Raw genomic sequence first — 15,089 nt, forward strand, 5'->3', positions numbered from 1 at the left:
CAGTGCAAGCATAGTCTATTTCCTCATTTGTTCAATCCCCGCCAGCCACAGACAGCAGACTTCGTGGGTGGAGAGACAATACCACCAGACAACTGAAGCAAAATAGGAGAACCAAGAAACGTACTACTTGCAAGATCATGTTTCAACACACAAGCCAAAGATTCCACAGGTTCACAGCTCTAATAGTCTGACAGCCCATTGTGACACATTTACAAGCCTCATTGCTCTGAACAAGGCATGGGCATAAATCACATTGGGCTGTAGACTATCGCAGTTCTGTACTGTGGACCATGTTTGACGTTTCAGGGGCTTTTGCTCATTAGATTATTGCACACAGGTTCTGATTACTCACTCTGTAACCCGGAGTGTGCCATATTTCTTCTCTGACCAGAGCAGGCGGGCCACATGTATGTCACCACGGTAGCCAATGTTCCTGTCCCAGCAGTACTCTGGAGACAGCACTTTACTGGGCTTATGGAGCCACAGGTACTTGTTGAGGTGACTCTCGTCGTGCCACAGAGCCTCCACCTGGTTCTCCTTGTCCTTCATGATGGTCTGGTAACAGGTCTCCGTCATATTCTTCACAGTTCGCCACGAGCCTCCGAACACAGCAGCATGATAGTAGAAGTCCCCAGTCTCCATGTAGGCCCTGGACCTGGGGTTGCGGTCGTAGGCGTACAGGCTCTGTGGTCGGTGGTAGTAGTAGGCGTGGAGCAGAGCAACAGAGTCTCCCAGAGCCTCGGAGCCGAACCGACCCACAAACACCTGGTCCACGTCAAAGCAGAAGACGTAGTGGCTGTGGTGACGAATCCGTGACTCGATGGCATCTGCGATGGCCCTCATACGCATCATGGAGATGTCCTGCCAGCGAGAGTGTCTCTGCACCCTCACAACTTTCAGGCTCCGCCCAGGACCCAGATGGATGTCTGGTACCCTCTCGGGAACGTCCGTGAACACATAGTATGTCACAGGTAAAGCCTCCATAAAGTGACGCTCAGCAGAGAGAAGGAATGCCTTCAGGTAGGCATCTAGATACCTTGGGATGGGAAGGAGTAAAAACTCTGGTTCAAGAAGAACATATCAAAATGTTGTTTAAGTGACTGAGAAGTGTTTCATAAGAATTGATGAGTTGATATAAAAAATTTAAAAAAGAAGGGTAACTGAGTTGAAAAACCGACCTGCCCACAGCGAATACAGTGAGAGAGACAGATGAGTGGTTCTTCCTGTGCTCCTGGTCGTAATGATCTGGGTCAAACATCCCATCCCAGATCACAGGTGCTCCCCAGTCAGTGCAGGTCTGAACATCACCTCTGGACCTGGTTGGAGAGAAAAAGAACAGATTGGGTTTCAGAACAAACAATGGTAAAAACAAAAGTGGCTTCACTGTAGTGTGTACTGTGTGGTATATGGAATAGGAGAGGGAAATTATATAGAATGAGAGTAATAAAGGTAATTAACTCCCTATTCTAGAGACAGTGGGGGATATGAAGCAAGTTAACATGCTGTCAATGCTCAAGGGATTGACCCTTTTTAGTGCATTTGAATATAGCAGGACTTACAGTGCATTTGGAAAGTATTCAGACCCCTTCCCTTTCTCCACTTTCTCACGTTACAGCCTTATTCTAAAATGGATTAAATCATTAACAAAATCCTCAATCTACACACAATAACCCATAATGACTGTGAAAAACTTTTTGTTGCAAATGTATTAAAATGTAAATAAAAAATTATTTACATAAGTATTCAGACCCTTTGCTACGAGACTCGAAATTAAGCTCAGGTGCATCTTGCGTCTCATTGATTGTCCTTGATGTTTCTACATCATGATTGGAGTCCACCTGTGGTAAACTCAATTGATTGGACATGATTTGGAAAGGCACACACACACACCTGTCTATATAAAGTCCCAAGGTTGACAGTGCATGTCAGAGCAAAAACCAAGCCATGAGGTCAAAGGAATTGTCCGTAGAGCTCCAAGGCAGAATTGTGTCGAGGCACAGACCTGGGGAAGTGTGCCAAAAAATGTCTGCAGCATTGAAGGTCCCCAAGAACAGTGGTCTCTATCATTCTTAAGCCAAAGAAGTTTGGAACCACCAAGACTCTTCCTAGAGCTGGCTGCCCTGGCCAAACTGAGCAATCGGGGGAGAAGGGCCTTGGTCAGGGAGGTTACCAAGAACCCGATGATCACTCTGACAGTTGTTCTCCCATCTCCACAGAGAAACTCTATCTCTGCAGCACTACACCAATCAGGCCTTTGTGGTAGAGTGGCCAGACGGAAGCCACTCCTCAGTGAAAGGCACATGACAGCCCGCTTGGAGTTTGACAAAAGGCACCTAAAGACTCTCAGACCATGAGAAACAAGATTCTCTGGTCTGATGAAACCAAGAATGAACTTTTTGGCCTGACTGCCAAGCGTCTCATCTAGAGGAAATCTGGAACCATCCCTACGGTGAAACATGGTGGTGACAGCATCATGCTGTGGGAATGTTTTTCAGGGGCAGGGACTGGGAGACTGATCAGGAGAGGGAAATATGAACGGAGCAAAGTACAGAGAGATCCTTGATGAAAACCTGCTCCAGAGCTGGGTGAATGTTCACCGTCCAACAGGACAATGACACTAAGCACGCAGCCAAGACAACGCAGTAGTGGCTTCAGGACAAGTCTCTGAATGTCCTTGAGTGGCCAAGCCAGAGCCCAGACTTGAACCTAATCGAACATCTCTGGAGAGACGTACAAATAGCTGTGCAGTGACGCTCCCCAACCAACCTGACAGACCCAAGGCTGTAATTACTGCCAAAAGGTGCTTCAAAGTAATTTTAATACATTTTCAAAAAATTGTTAAGTTTGTCATTATGGGGTATTGTGTGTAGATTAATGAGGGGGGAAAACTATTTAATTCATTTTGGAATAAGGCTGTAATGTAACAAAATGTGGAAAAAGTCAAGGGGTCTGAATACTTCCCGAATGCACTGTATGCACTAAAGCACTCAAATTCAAATCTGGATCTCGAAGCTAGTTCCACTGTTTTTTTTCTCCATTTTCCCCTCCAACCAGGGACTGATTTAAACCTGGGACACCAGGTGAGTGCAATTAATTATCCGGTAGAACATTAAACCAGCAGTCCCACTGGGAACAAACGTCAATTCTATGTTGGTCCTCCTCCCCTGATTGCTCAGTTTGACCAGCTCTAGGAAGAGTCTTGGTGGTTCCAAACTTCTTCCATTTAAGACTGATGGAGGCCACTGTGTTCTTTGGGACCTTCAATGCTGCAGACATTTTTTGGTACCCTTCCCCAGATCTGTGCCTCGACACAATCCTGTCTCGGAGCTCTACAGACAATTCCTTCGACTTCATGGCTTGGTTTTTGCTCAATTTCATTGAAGTGGAAACAACGTTGAGTCAACCAGCGTGTGCCCAGTGGGGTAGTCTGGACCTCGTTAGGTAACATTTGAATACCTCTGCACTGAGGCATGAAGCATTTGACTGTGGGCTGACTTGATAATTCTTATGCTATTCATACAGGGTCTGACAAACATACACACCTCTAACTAAAACCGCTGCCCCTTCTCCCAAATATGCTGCCAAGCAGGTTGAAAAAGCAGATCATGTGGTTGACATTGCACTAAGAAACCTATTACAAGGATGTACAGTGGGGAGAACACGTATTTGATACACTGCCGATTTTGCAGGTTTTCCTACTTACAAAGCATGTAGGGGTCTGTAATTTTTTACCATAGGTACGCTTCAACTGTGAGAGATAGAATCTAAAACAAAAAATCCAGAAAATCACATTGTATGATTTTTAAGTAATTAATTTGCATTTTATTGCATGACATAAGTATTTGATCACCTACCAACCAGTAAGAATTCCGGCTCTCACAGCCCTGTTAGTTTTTCTTTAAGAAGCCCTCCTGTTCTCCACTCATTACCTGTATTAACTGCACCTGTTTGAACTCGTTACCTGTATAAAAAAAGTCCACACACTCAATCAAACAGACTCCAACCTCTCCACAATGGCCAAGACCAGAGAGATGTGTAAGGACATCAGGGTTAAAATTGTAGACCTGCACAAGGCTGGGATGGGCTACAGGACAATAGGCAAGCAGCTTGGTGAGAAGGCAACAACTGTTGGCGCAATTATAAGAAAATTGAGGAAGTTCAAGATGACGATCAATCACCCTCGGTCTGGGGCTCCATGCAAGATCTCACCTCGTGGGGCATCAATGATCATGAGGAAGGTGAGGGCCCAGAACTACACGGCAGGACCTGGTCAATGACCTGAAGAGAGCTGGGACCACAGTCTCAAAGAAAACCATTAGTAACACACTACGCCGTCATGGATTAAAATCCTGCAGCGCACGCAAGGTCCCCCGGCTCAAGCCAGCGCATGTCCAGGCCCATCTGAAGTTTGCCAATGACCATCTGGGTGATCCAGAGGAGGAATGGGAGGAGGAATGGGAGAAGGTCATGTGGTCTGATGAGACAAAAATAGAGCTTTTTGGTCAAAACTCCACTCGCCGTGTTTGGAGGAAGAAGAAGGATGAGAACAACCCCAAGAACACCATCCTAACCGTGAAGTATGGACGTGGAAACATCATTCTTTGGGGATGCTTTTCTGCAAAGGGGACAGGACAACTGCACCGTATTGAGGGGAGGATGGATGGGGCCATGTATCGTGAGATCTTGGCCAACAACCGCCTTCCTTCAGTAAGAGCATTGAAGATGGGTCGTGGCTGGGTCTTCCAGCATGACAACGACCCGAAACACACAGCCAGGGCAACTAAGGAGTGGTTTTGTAAGAAGCATCTCAAGGTCCTGGAGTGGCCTAGCCAGTCTCCAGACCTGAACCCAATAGAAAATCTTTGGAGGGAGCTGAAAGTCCGTATTGCCCATCGACAGCCCCGAAACCTGAAGAATCTGGAGAAGGTCTGTATGGAGGAGTGGGCCAAAATCCCTGCTGCAGTGTGTGCAAACCTGGTCAAGAACTACAGGAAACGTATGATCTCTGTAATTGCAAACAAAGGTTTCTGTACCAAATATCAAGTTCTGCTTTTCTGATGTATCGAATACTTATGTCACGCAATAAAATGCAAATTAATTACTTAAAAATCATACAATATGATTTTCTGGATTTTTGTTTTAGATTCCGTCTCTCACAGTTGAAGTGTACCTATGATAAAAAATTACAGACCTCTACATGCTTTGTAAGTAGGAAAACCTGCCGACTCGGCAGTGTATCAAATACTTGTACTTGTTGTATGTGGTATAGAACTGTGTAGAGCTTTGCCCCATACCTTTACCAATAACCCTTTGGTATCAACGCACGCCATTAAAAATATTAGGATTTGTCGGCCTCCAACACAAAACAAATAAAAGTAGTGAACACAGTAAAAGTAATGGCATATTCTGTGCATGTCATTGTTCAGACAATCACATTTTATAGCCTACCAGAGGTCTAGGGAGGCATCTATACTGTTCCCCAGCTTCAGCTTCTCTGCAGGGGCTTGAGGACATCGGCTCATGGGAAGGAACCCCTCCAAGTACCTGCAACCCAACATGTTGAGTTAGAATGTACACACCTTTCTGTTTGTAGGTGAAGTGTATGGATTGTTTCTATAGTGTGTGACTGGTAATGTGTTTCTGGTAATGGAAAGTTTGCCATACCTTCAACACATGGATTTACTGAAAAATGTAAATATATATATATATATATACTGCTCAAAAAAATAAAGGGAACACTTAAACAACACAATGTAACTCCAAGTCAATCACACTTCTGTGAAATCAAACTGTCCACTTAGGAAGCAACACTGATTGACAATAAATTTCACATGCTGTTGTGCAAATGGAATAGACAACAGGTGGAAATTATAGTCAATTAGCAAGACACCCCCAATAAAGGAGTGGTTCTGCAGGTGGTGACTACAGACCACTTCTCAGTTCCTATGCTTCCTGGCTGATGTTTTGGTCACTTTTGAATGCAAGAAGGTTTGCTGTGTCTGTCAGCGTAGTGTCCAGAGCATGGAGGCGCTATCAGGAGACAGGCCAGTACATCAGGAGACGTGGAGGAGGCCGTAAGAGGGCAACAACCCAGCAGCAGGACCGCTACCTCCGCCATTTGTGCAAGGAGGAGCACTGCCAGAGCCAGGCAAAATGACCTCCAGCAGGCCACAAATGTGCATGTGTCTGCTCAAACAGTCAGAAACAGACTCCATGAGGGTGGTAATGAGGGCCCGACGTCCACAGGTGGGGGTTGTGCTTACAGCCCAACACCGTGCAGAACGTTTGGCATTTACCAGAGAACACCAAGATTTGCAAATTCGCCACTGGTGCCCTGTGCTCTTCACAGATGAAAGCAGGTTCACAAGGAGCACACGTGACAGTCTGGAGACGCCGTGGAGAACGTTCTGCTGCCTGCAACATCCTCCAGCATGACCGGTTTGGCGGTGGGTCAGTCATGGTGTGGGGTGGCATTTCTTTGGGAGGCCGCACAGCCCTCCATGTGCTCGCCAGAGGTAGCCTGACTGCCATTAGGTACCGAGATGAGATCCTCAGACCCCTTGTGAGACCATATGCTGCTGCGGTTGGCCCTGGGTTCCTCCTAATGCAAGACAATGCTAGACCTCATGTGGCTGGAGTGTGTCAGCAGTTCCTGCAAGAGGAAGGCATTGATGCTATGGACTGGCCCGCCCGTTCCCCAGACCTGAATACAATTGAGCACATCTGGGACATCATGTCTCGCTCCATCCACCAACGCCACGTTGCACCACAGACTGTCCAGAAGTTGGCGGATGCTTTAGTCCAGGTCTGGGAGGAGATCCCTCAGGAGACCATCAGCCACCTCATCAGGAGCATGCCCAGGCGTTGTAGGGAGGTCATACAGGCACGTGGAGGCCACACACACTACTGATTCTCATTTAGACTTGTTTTAAGGACATTACATCAAAGTTGGATCAGCCTGTAGTGTGGTTTTCCACTTTTGGAATGTGACTCCAAATCCAGACCCCCATGGGTTGATAAATTTGATTTCCATTGATAATTTTTGTGTGATTTTGTCAGAACATTCAACTACGTAAAGAAAAAAGTATTTAATACAAATATTTCATTCATTCAGATCTAGGATGTGTTATTTTAGTGTTCCCTTTATTTTTTTGAGCAGTCTATATATACAGTCGTATGAAAATGTTTGGGCACCCCTCTGAGGCTGCATAATAATTTACTCTGTCGTCACAGAAAATGATCACAGTGGCATGCCATTCATTTTCTAATAAAAGCTGAGTACGGGGGTATTGTCCAGACAAAGATTTTTAGTGTAGCAATATTAAGTTGTATGAAATTAAATTAGATGTAAAAAATAGGCTATGCAAAAATGTGGGCACCCTTGTCATTCTGTTGATTTGATTTGATACCTGATTAATTGGAACACACAATTGGTTTGGTGAGCTCATTAAGCCTTGAACTTCATAGACAAGTGCATCCAATCATGAGAAAAGGTATTTAAGGTGGCCAATTGCAAGAAGTTGTTCTCTTTGACTCTCCTCTTGAAGAGTGGCAACATGGGGACCTCAAAACAACCCTCAAATGATCTGAAAACAAAGATTGTTCAACATTATGGTTTAGAGGAGAGATTTAAGCTGTCAGTGTCCACTGTGAGGAGCAGTGAGGAAATGGAAGACCACAGGCACAGTTCTTGTTAAGGCCAGAAGTGGCAGGCCAAGTAAAATATCGTAGAGGCAAAGGCGAAGGATGGTGAGAACGGACAAAAACAGCCCACAGACCACCTCCAACATCATCTTGCTGCAGATGGTGGCACTGTGCATCGTTCAACAATTCAGCGCACTTTGCACAAGGAGAAGCTGTATGGGAGAGTGATGTGGAAGAAGCCTTTTCTGCACACACGCCACAGAGTCGCTTGAGGTATGCAAACGCACATTTGGACAAGCCAGCTTCATTTTGGAATAAGGTGCTGTGGACTGATGAAACAAAGATTGAGTTATTTGGTCATAACAAGGGACGTTATGCATGGCGGCAAAAGAACACAGCGTTCCAAGAAAAACACTTGCTACCCACAGTAAAATTTGGTGGGGGTTCCATCATGCTGTGGGTTCCATCATGCTGTGGGGCTGTGTGGCCAGTGCCGGTACTGGGAATCTTGTTAAAGATGAGGGTTGCATGGATTCCACTCAATATCAGCAGATTCTTGGGAATAATGTTGAAGAATCAGTCACAGAGTTGAAATGACGCCGGGGCTGGATATTTCAACAAGACAACGACCCAAAACACTGCTCAAAATCTACCCGGGCATTTATGCAGAGGAACAAGTACAATGTTCTGGAATGGCCATCCCAGTCCCCAGACCTGAATATCATTGAGAATCTGTGGGATGATTTGAAGCGGGCTGTCCATGCTTGGCAACCATCAAACCTAACTGAACTGGATATGTTTTGTGAAGAGGAATGGTCCAAAATACCTTCATCAAGAATCCAGACACTCATTAGAGGCTATGGGAAGCGTCTAGAGGATGTTATTTTATCAAAAAAGGAGGCTCTGCTAAATATTGATGTGATTTGTCTATTGGGGTGCCCAAATTTATGCACCTGTCTAATTTTGTTTTGATGCATATTGCACGTTTTCTGTTAATCCAATAAACCTAATTTCACTACTGAAATATTACTGTGTCCATCAGTTATTTGATTGATCAAAATTAAATTGCTGATCCAAACACCCAATTATTTATAAATGGAAATCATGGAAATTGTCAGGGGTGCCCAAACTTTTTCATACGAATATATATATACTCCCCACTGTGTATATATATATACAGTGCCTTGCGAAAGTATTCGGCCCCCTTGAACTTTGCGACCTTTTGCCACATTTCAGGCTTCAAACATAAAGATATAAAACTGTATTTTTTTGTGAAGAATCAACAACAAGTGGGACACAATCATGAAGTGGAACGACATTTATTGGATATTTCAAACTTTTTTAACAAATCAAAAACTGAAAAATTGGGCGTGCAAAATTATTCAGCCCCTTTACTTTCAGTGCAGCAAACTCTCTCCAGAAGTTCAGTGAGGATCTCTGAATGATCCAATGTTGACCTAAATGACTAATGATGATAAATACAATCCACCTGTGTGTAATCAAGTCTCCGTATAAATGCACCTGCACTGTGATAGTCTCAGAGGTCCGTTAAAAGCGCAGAGAGCATCATGAAGAGCAAGGAACACACCAGGCAGGTCCGAGATACTGTTGTGAAGAAGTTTAAAGCCGGATTTGGATACAAAAAAGATTTCCCAATCTTTAAACATCCCAAGGAGCACTGTGCAAGCGATAATATTGAAATGGAAGGAGTATCAGACCACTGCAAATCTACCAAGACCTGGCCGTCCCTCTAAACTTTCAGCTCATACAAGGAGAAGACTGATCAGAGATGCAGCCAAGAGGCCCATGATCACTCTGGATGAACTGCAGAGATATACAGCTGAGGTGGGAGACTCTGTCCATAGGACAACAATCAGTCGTATATTGCACAAATCTGGCCTTTATGGAAGAGTGGCAAGAAGAAAGCCATTTCTTAAAGATATCCATAAAAACTGTTGTTTAAAGTTTGCCACAAGCCACTTGGGAGACACACCAAACATGTGGAAGAAGGTGCTCTGGTCAGATGAAACCAAAATTGAACTTTTTGGCAACAATGCAAAACGTTATGTTTGGCGTAAAAGCAACACAGCTCATCACCATCCCCACTGTCAAACATGGTGGTGGCAGCATCATGGTTTGGGCCTGCTTTTCTTCAGCAGGGACAGGGAAGATAGTTAAAATTGATGGGAAGATGGATGGAGCCAAATACAGGACCATTCTGGAAGAAAACCTGATGGAGTCTGCAAAAGACCTGAGACTGGGACGGAGATTTGTCTTCCAACAAGACAATGATCCAAAACATAAAGCAAAATCTACAATGGAATGGTTCAAAAATAAACATATCCAGGTGTTAGAATGGCCAAGTCAAAGTCCAGACCTGAATCCAATCGAGAATCTGTGGAAAGAACTGAAAACTGCTGTTCACAAATGCTCTCCATCCAACCTCACTGAGCTCGAGCTGTTTTGCAAGGAGGAATGGGAAAACATTTCAGTCTCTCGATGTGCAAAACTGATAGAGACATACCCCAAGTGACTTACAGCTGTAATCGCAGCAAAAGGTGGCGCTACAAAGTATTAACTTAAGGGGGCTGAATAATTTTGCACGCCCAATTTTTCAGTTTTTGATTTGTTAAAAAAGTTAAAAATATCCAATAAATGTCGTTCCACTTCATGATTGTGTCCCACTTGTTGTTGATTCTTCACAAAAAATACAGTTTTATATCTTTATGTTTGAAGCCTGAAATGTGGCAAAAGGTCGCAAAGTTCAAGGGGGCCGAATACTTTCGCAAGGCACTGTGTATATATACACAGTGGGGAGAACAAGTATTTGATACACTGCCGATATTGCAGGTTTTCCTACTTACAAAGCATGTAGAGGTCTGTAATTGTTTTAATCATAGGTACACTTCAACTGTGAGAGACAGAATCTAAAACAAAAATCCAGAAAATCACATTGTATGATTTTTAAGTAATTAATTTGCATTTTATTGCATGACATAAGTATTTGATCACCTACCAACCAGTAAGAATTCCGGCTCTCACAGACCTGTTAGTTTTTCTTTAAGAAGCCCTCCTGTTCTCCACTCATTACCTGTATTAACTGCACCTGTTTGAACTCGTTACCTGTATAAAAAGACACCTGTCCACACACTCAATCAAACAGACTCCAACCTCTCCACAATGGCCAAGACCAGAGAGCTGTGTAAGGACATCAGGGTTAAAATTGTAGACCTACACAAGGCTGGGATGGGCTACAGGACAATAGGCAAGCAGCTTGGTGAGAAGGCAACAACTGTTGGCGCAATTCTTAGAAAATGGAAGAAGTTCAAGATGACGGTCAATCACCCTCGGTCTGGGGCTCCATGCAAGATCTCACCTCGTGGGGCATCAATGATCATGAGGAAGGTGAGGGATCAGCCCAGAACTACATGGCAGGACCTGGTCAATGACCTGAAGAGAGCTGGGACCACAGTCTCAAAGAAAACCATTAGTAACACACTACGCCGTCACGCCGTCATTAAAATCCTGCAGCGCACGCAAGGTCCCCCGGCTCAAGCCAGCTCATGTCCAGGCCCGTCTGAAGTTTGCCAATGACCATCTTGATGATCCAGAGGAGGAATGGGAGAAGGTCATGTGGTCTGATGAGACAAAAATAGAGCTTTTTGGTCAAAACTCCACTCGCCGTGTTTGGAGGAAGAAGAAGGATGAGTACAACCCCAAGAACACCATCCCAACCGTGAAGTATGGACGTGGAAACATCATTCTTTGGGGATGCTTTTCAGGACGGGACAGGACGACTGCACCATATTGAGGGGAGGATGGATGGGGCCATGTATCGCGAGATCTTGGCCAACAACCTCCTTTCCTCAGTAAGAGTATTGAAGATGGGTCGTGGCTGGGTCTTCCAGCATGACAACGACCCGAAACACACAGTCAGGGCAACTAAGGAGTGGTTTTGTAAGAAGCATCTCAAGGTCCTGGAGTGACCTAGCCAGTCTCCAGACCTGAACCCAATAGAACATCTTTGGAGGGAGCTGAAAGTCCGTATTGCCCAGCGACAGCCCCGAAACCTGAAGGATCTGGAGAAGGTCTGTATGGAGGAGTGGGCCAAACTCCCTGCTGCAGTGTGTGCAAACCTGGTCAAAAAATACAGGAAACTTATGATCTCTGTAATTGCAAACAAAGGTTTCAGTACCAAATATTAAGTTCTGCTTTTCTGATGTATCAAATACTTATGTCATGCAATAAAATGCAAATGAATTACTTCAAAATCATACAATGTGATTTTCTGGATTTTTGTTTTAGATTCCGTCTCTCATAGTTGAAGTGTACCTATGATAAAAAATTACAGACCTCTACATGCTTTGTAAGTAGAAAAACCTGCAAAATCGGCAGTGTATCAAATACTTGTTCTCCCGACTGTATATAGCCATTGATTGGCAAATGGGAGGAGTTATGTTTGATTAGGGTATGTTAATTGTTTGGTTAGGGAGAGACATTCTCACCTTACTGACATGGGTGTGAAGTAGGCTATGAAGAGCAGCACAAAGGCACAGAATGCAACTGTTAATACACACTTTGCCTTGTGCATTAATCTGCTGGAAAATAGACAAGAAAATATATTTTTTAAAGGTGCAATAGAGAGTCAATGCAATAACTCATCAATAGGCCTATATTTCCTGAACACATGGCAAAATGACAAAATACCAGTTTAAGTCTGTTCTGACAGTGAAATATCATTGTCCCAACATTGTGACCCTTTTATTGTGATCACTTGTATTAGTTCAGGGGATATGAGAGGGATTTTACTTAAAATACATATTGTTTTCGAGTTTCCTAGTTCCAACTAGCACTTGAACCTGGGGAGTTTGGATTAGCATGATCCCAGTCAAGGTGTTCATTTTTTCAAATGAATGAATACATCAAAATTAATTTAAAGTAAATATAATTAATGGGTCATTTCCTTTATCTTAAAAAATAAGTCTAACATTAATGACAATCAGTGGGGCAAAAAAGTATTTAGTCAGCCACCAATTGTGCAAGTTCTCCCACTTAAAAAGATGAGAGAGGCCTGTAATTTTCATCATAGGTACACATCAACTATGACAGACAAAATGAGGAAAAAAATCCAGAAAATCACATTGTAGGATTTTTAATTAAGTTATTTGCAAATGATGGTGGAAATAATTATTTGGTCACCTACAAACAAGCAAGATTTCTGGCTCTCACAGACCTGTAACTTCTTCTTTAAGAGGCACCTGTCCTCCACTCGTTACCTGTATTAATGGCACCTGTTTGAACTTGTTATCAGTATAAAAGACACCTGTCCACATCCTCAAACAGTCACACTCCAAACTCCACTATGGCCAAGACCAAAGAGCTGTCAAAGGACACCAGAAACAAAATTGTAGACCTGCACCAGACTGGGAAGACTGAATCCGCAATAGGTAAGCAGCTTGGTTTGAAGAAATCAACTGTGGGAGCAATTATTAGGAAATGGAAGACATACAAGACCACTGATAATCTCCCTCGATCTGGGGCTCCACGCAAGATCTCACCCTGTGGGGTCAAAATGATCACAAGAACGGTGAGCACCATCAGTAACACACTACGCCGCCAGGGACTCAAATCCTGCAGTGCCAGACGTGTCCCCCTGCTTAAGCCAGTACATGTCCAGGCCCGTCTGAAGTTTGCTAGAGAGTATTTGGATGATCCAGAAGAAGATTGGGAGAATGTCATATGGTCAGATGAAACCAAAATAGAACTTTTTGGTAAATACTCAACTCGTCGTGTTTGGAGGACAAAGAATGCTGAGTTGCATCCAAAGAACACCATACCTACTGTGAAGCATGGGGGTGGAAACATCATACTTTGGGGCTGTTTTTCTGCAAAGGGACCAGGACGACTGATCGGTGTAAAGGAAAGAATGAATGGGGCCATGTATTGTGAGATTTTGAGTGAAAACCTCCTTCCATCAGCAAGGGCATTGAAGATGAAACGTGGCTGGGTCTTTCAGCATGACAATGATCCCAAACACACCGCCCGGGCAACGAAGGAGTGGCTTCGTAAGAAGCATTTCAAGGTCCTGGAGTGGCCTAGCCAGTCTCCAGATCTCAACCCCATAGAAAATCTTTGGAGGGAGTTGAAAGTCCGTGTTGCCCAGTAACAGCCCCAAAACATCACTGCTCTAGAGGAGATCTGCATGGAGGAATGGGCCAAAATACCAGCAACAGTGTGTGAAAACCTTGTGAAGACTTACAGAAAACGTTTGACCTCTGTCATTGCCAACAAAGGGTATATAACAAAGTATTGAGATAAACTTTTGTTATTGACCAAATACTTATTTTCCATCATAATTTGCAAATAAATTCATTAAAAATCCTACAATGTGATTTTCTGGATTTTTTTTTCTTCTCATTTTGTCTGTCATAGTTGAAGTGTACCTATGATAAAAATTACAGGCCTTTCTCATCTTTTTAAGTGGGAGAACTTGCACAATTGATGGCTGAATAAATATTTTTTTGCCCCACTGTACATGCATAATCACAGAAGTCACAGCCTACCTCATTGTGTGGCCAATGCGTTTTTTTTTCTTCCGAAGTCTGTTTCAGATGGTAAAAAGGAGTGAAACGAATATGCTGAGGGAATAACATTTACATTGATAAAGTGAATACCAATCTGATGTTATTATGGCCATGACGAACAGCGCATTGCAAAGATAAGTCATTATTTACTTGGATTTAGGATAATAAAATGTAGGCTATACATCTGTGATACTAAAGTAGCAATAGGGATAAGTCACAAATATCCCCAAAATATGAGAGCGTTTACACAAGAGCGTTTACACAAATGAAAAACAGCAACAATGTCATCAGGTGTAGATGGAAATGTTGTAGCCTACCTGCTTGTTGACGCGTCTGTAATAAACTGACGCTGCTTTCAAGTGCTAGTCAGAACAAAAAATGTATAATTTTTCCGATTTGCTAACTGGTGGTAGTTATACAAATGCAGCGTTCAACGAATCAGAACTTGGCATTAATCTCAAGAGAAGAAGTATCCTGTACATGGAGGGTTGTAATTGTCAACAAAGGATTGGTTGCCATAGTTTGGTTGAAAAGGTAAATGGTAGGTGGTGAAACGTCACAACTCGGGTAACAAACATTTCTCCGAGTTTCCCTGTAATTACGATTTAGAGGGTCGTTAAAATGACATTTCCAATTTGGAACTAGGAGCTCCAGATAACTCGCGGATAGTACGTGAACGCGGCATCTTTCCCCACGCCAACATGACTCATCGGACCATTCGTCGGATTGTCCTGAGCTCATTTGACATATCACACGACGGAGCGAGATATTTTCGAGATGAGGCATGGGAAAGAAAGGGAAAGGGAAAAAAATAAAGAACAGTCTTAAATAAATTGCGAGTTATAAAGCGTGGTGCTGAAC

General features: G+C 43.6%; 1 protein-coding gene across 2 annotated transcripts; it reads right to left on the reverse strand.

The window, feature by feature from the left end:
* Window positions 1–222: 222 nt before the first annotated feature.
* On the reverse strand, window positions 223–14,671 carry LOC139413318 (alpha-1,3-galactosyltransferase 2-like). Of its 2 annotated transcripts, none has more exons than XM_071160536.1 (6): window positions 14,546–14,671; window positions 14,208–14,282; window positions 12,150–12,242; window positions 5,449–5,544; window positions 1,179–1,316; window positions 223–1,036 (listed from the first exon to the last, which is right to left on the reverse strand). In XM_071160536.1, exons 2-6 carry the CDS (start codon window positions 14,210–14,212, stop codon window positions 349–351), a joined length of 1,020 nt encoding a protein of 339 aa, XP_071016637.1. In that variant the 5' UTR covers window positions 14,213–14,282; window positions 14,546–14,671; the 3' UTR covers window positions 223–348. The 2 variants fall into 2 exon arrangements, with proteins under 2 accessions (XP_071016637.1, XP_071016639.1); XM_071160538.1 differs by having other exon boundaries at window positions 14,208–14,246; window positions 14,546–14,593.
* Window positions 14,672–15,089: the final 418 nt, after the last annotated feature.

This window comes from Oncorhynchus clarkii, chromosome 7, assembly GCF_045791955.1.
Source record: "Oncorhynchus clarkii lewisi isolate Uvic-CL-2024 chromosome 7, UVic_Ocla_1.0, whole genome shotgun sequence".
NCBI classification, from domain to species: Eukaryota; Metazoa; Chordata; class Actinopteri; order Salmoniformes; family Salmonidae; genus Oncorhynchus; species Oncorhynchus clarkii.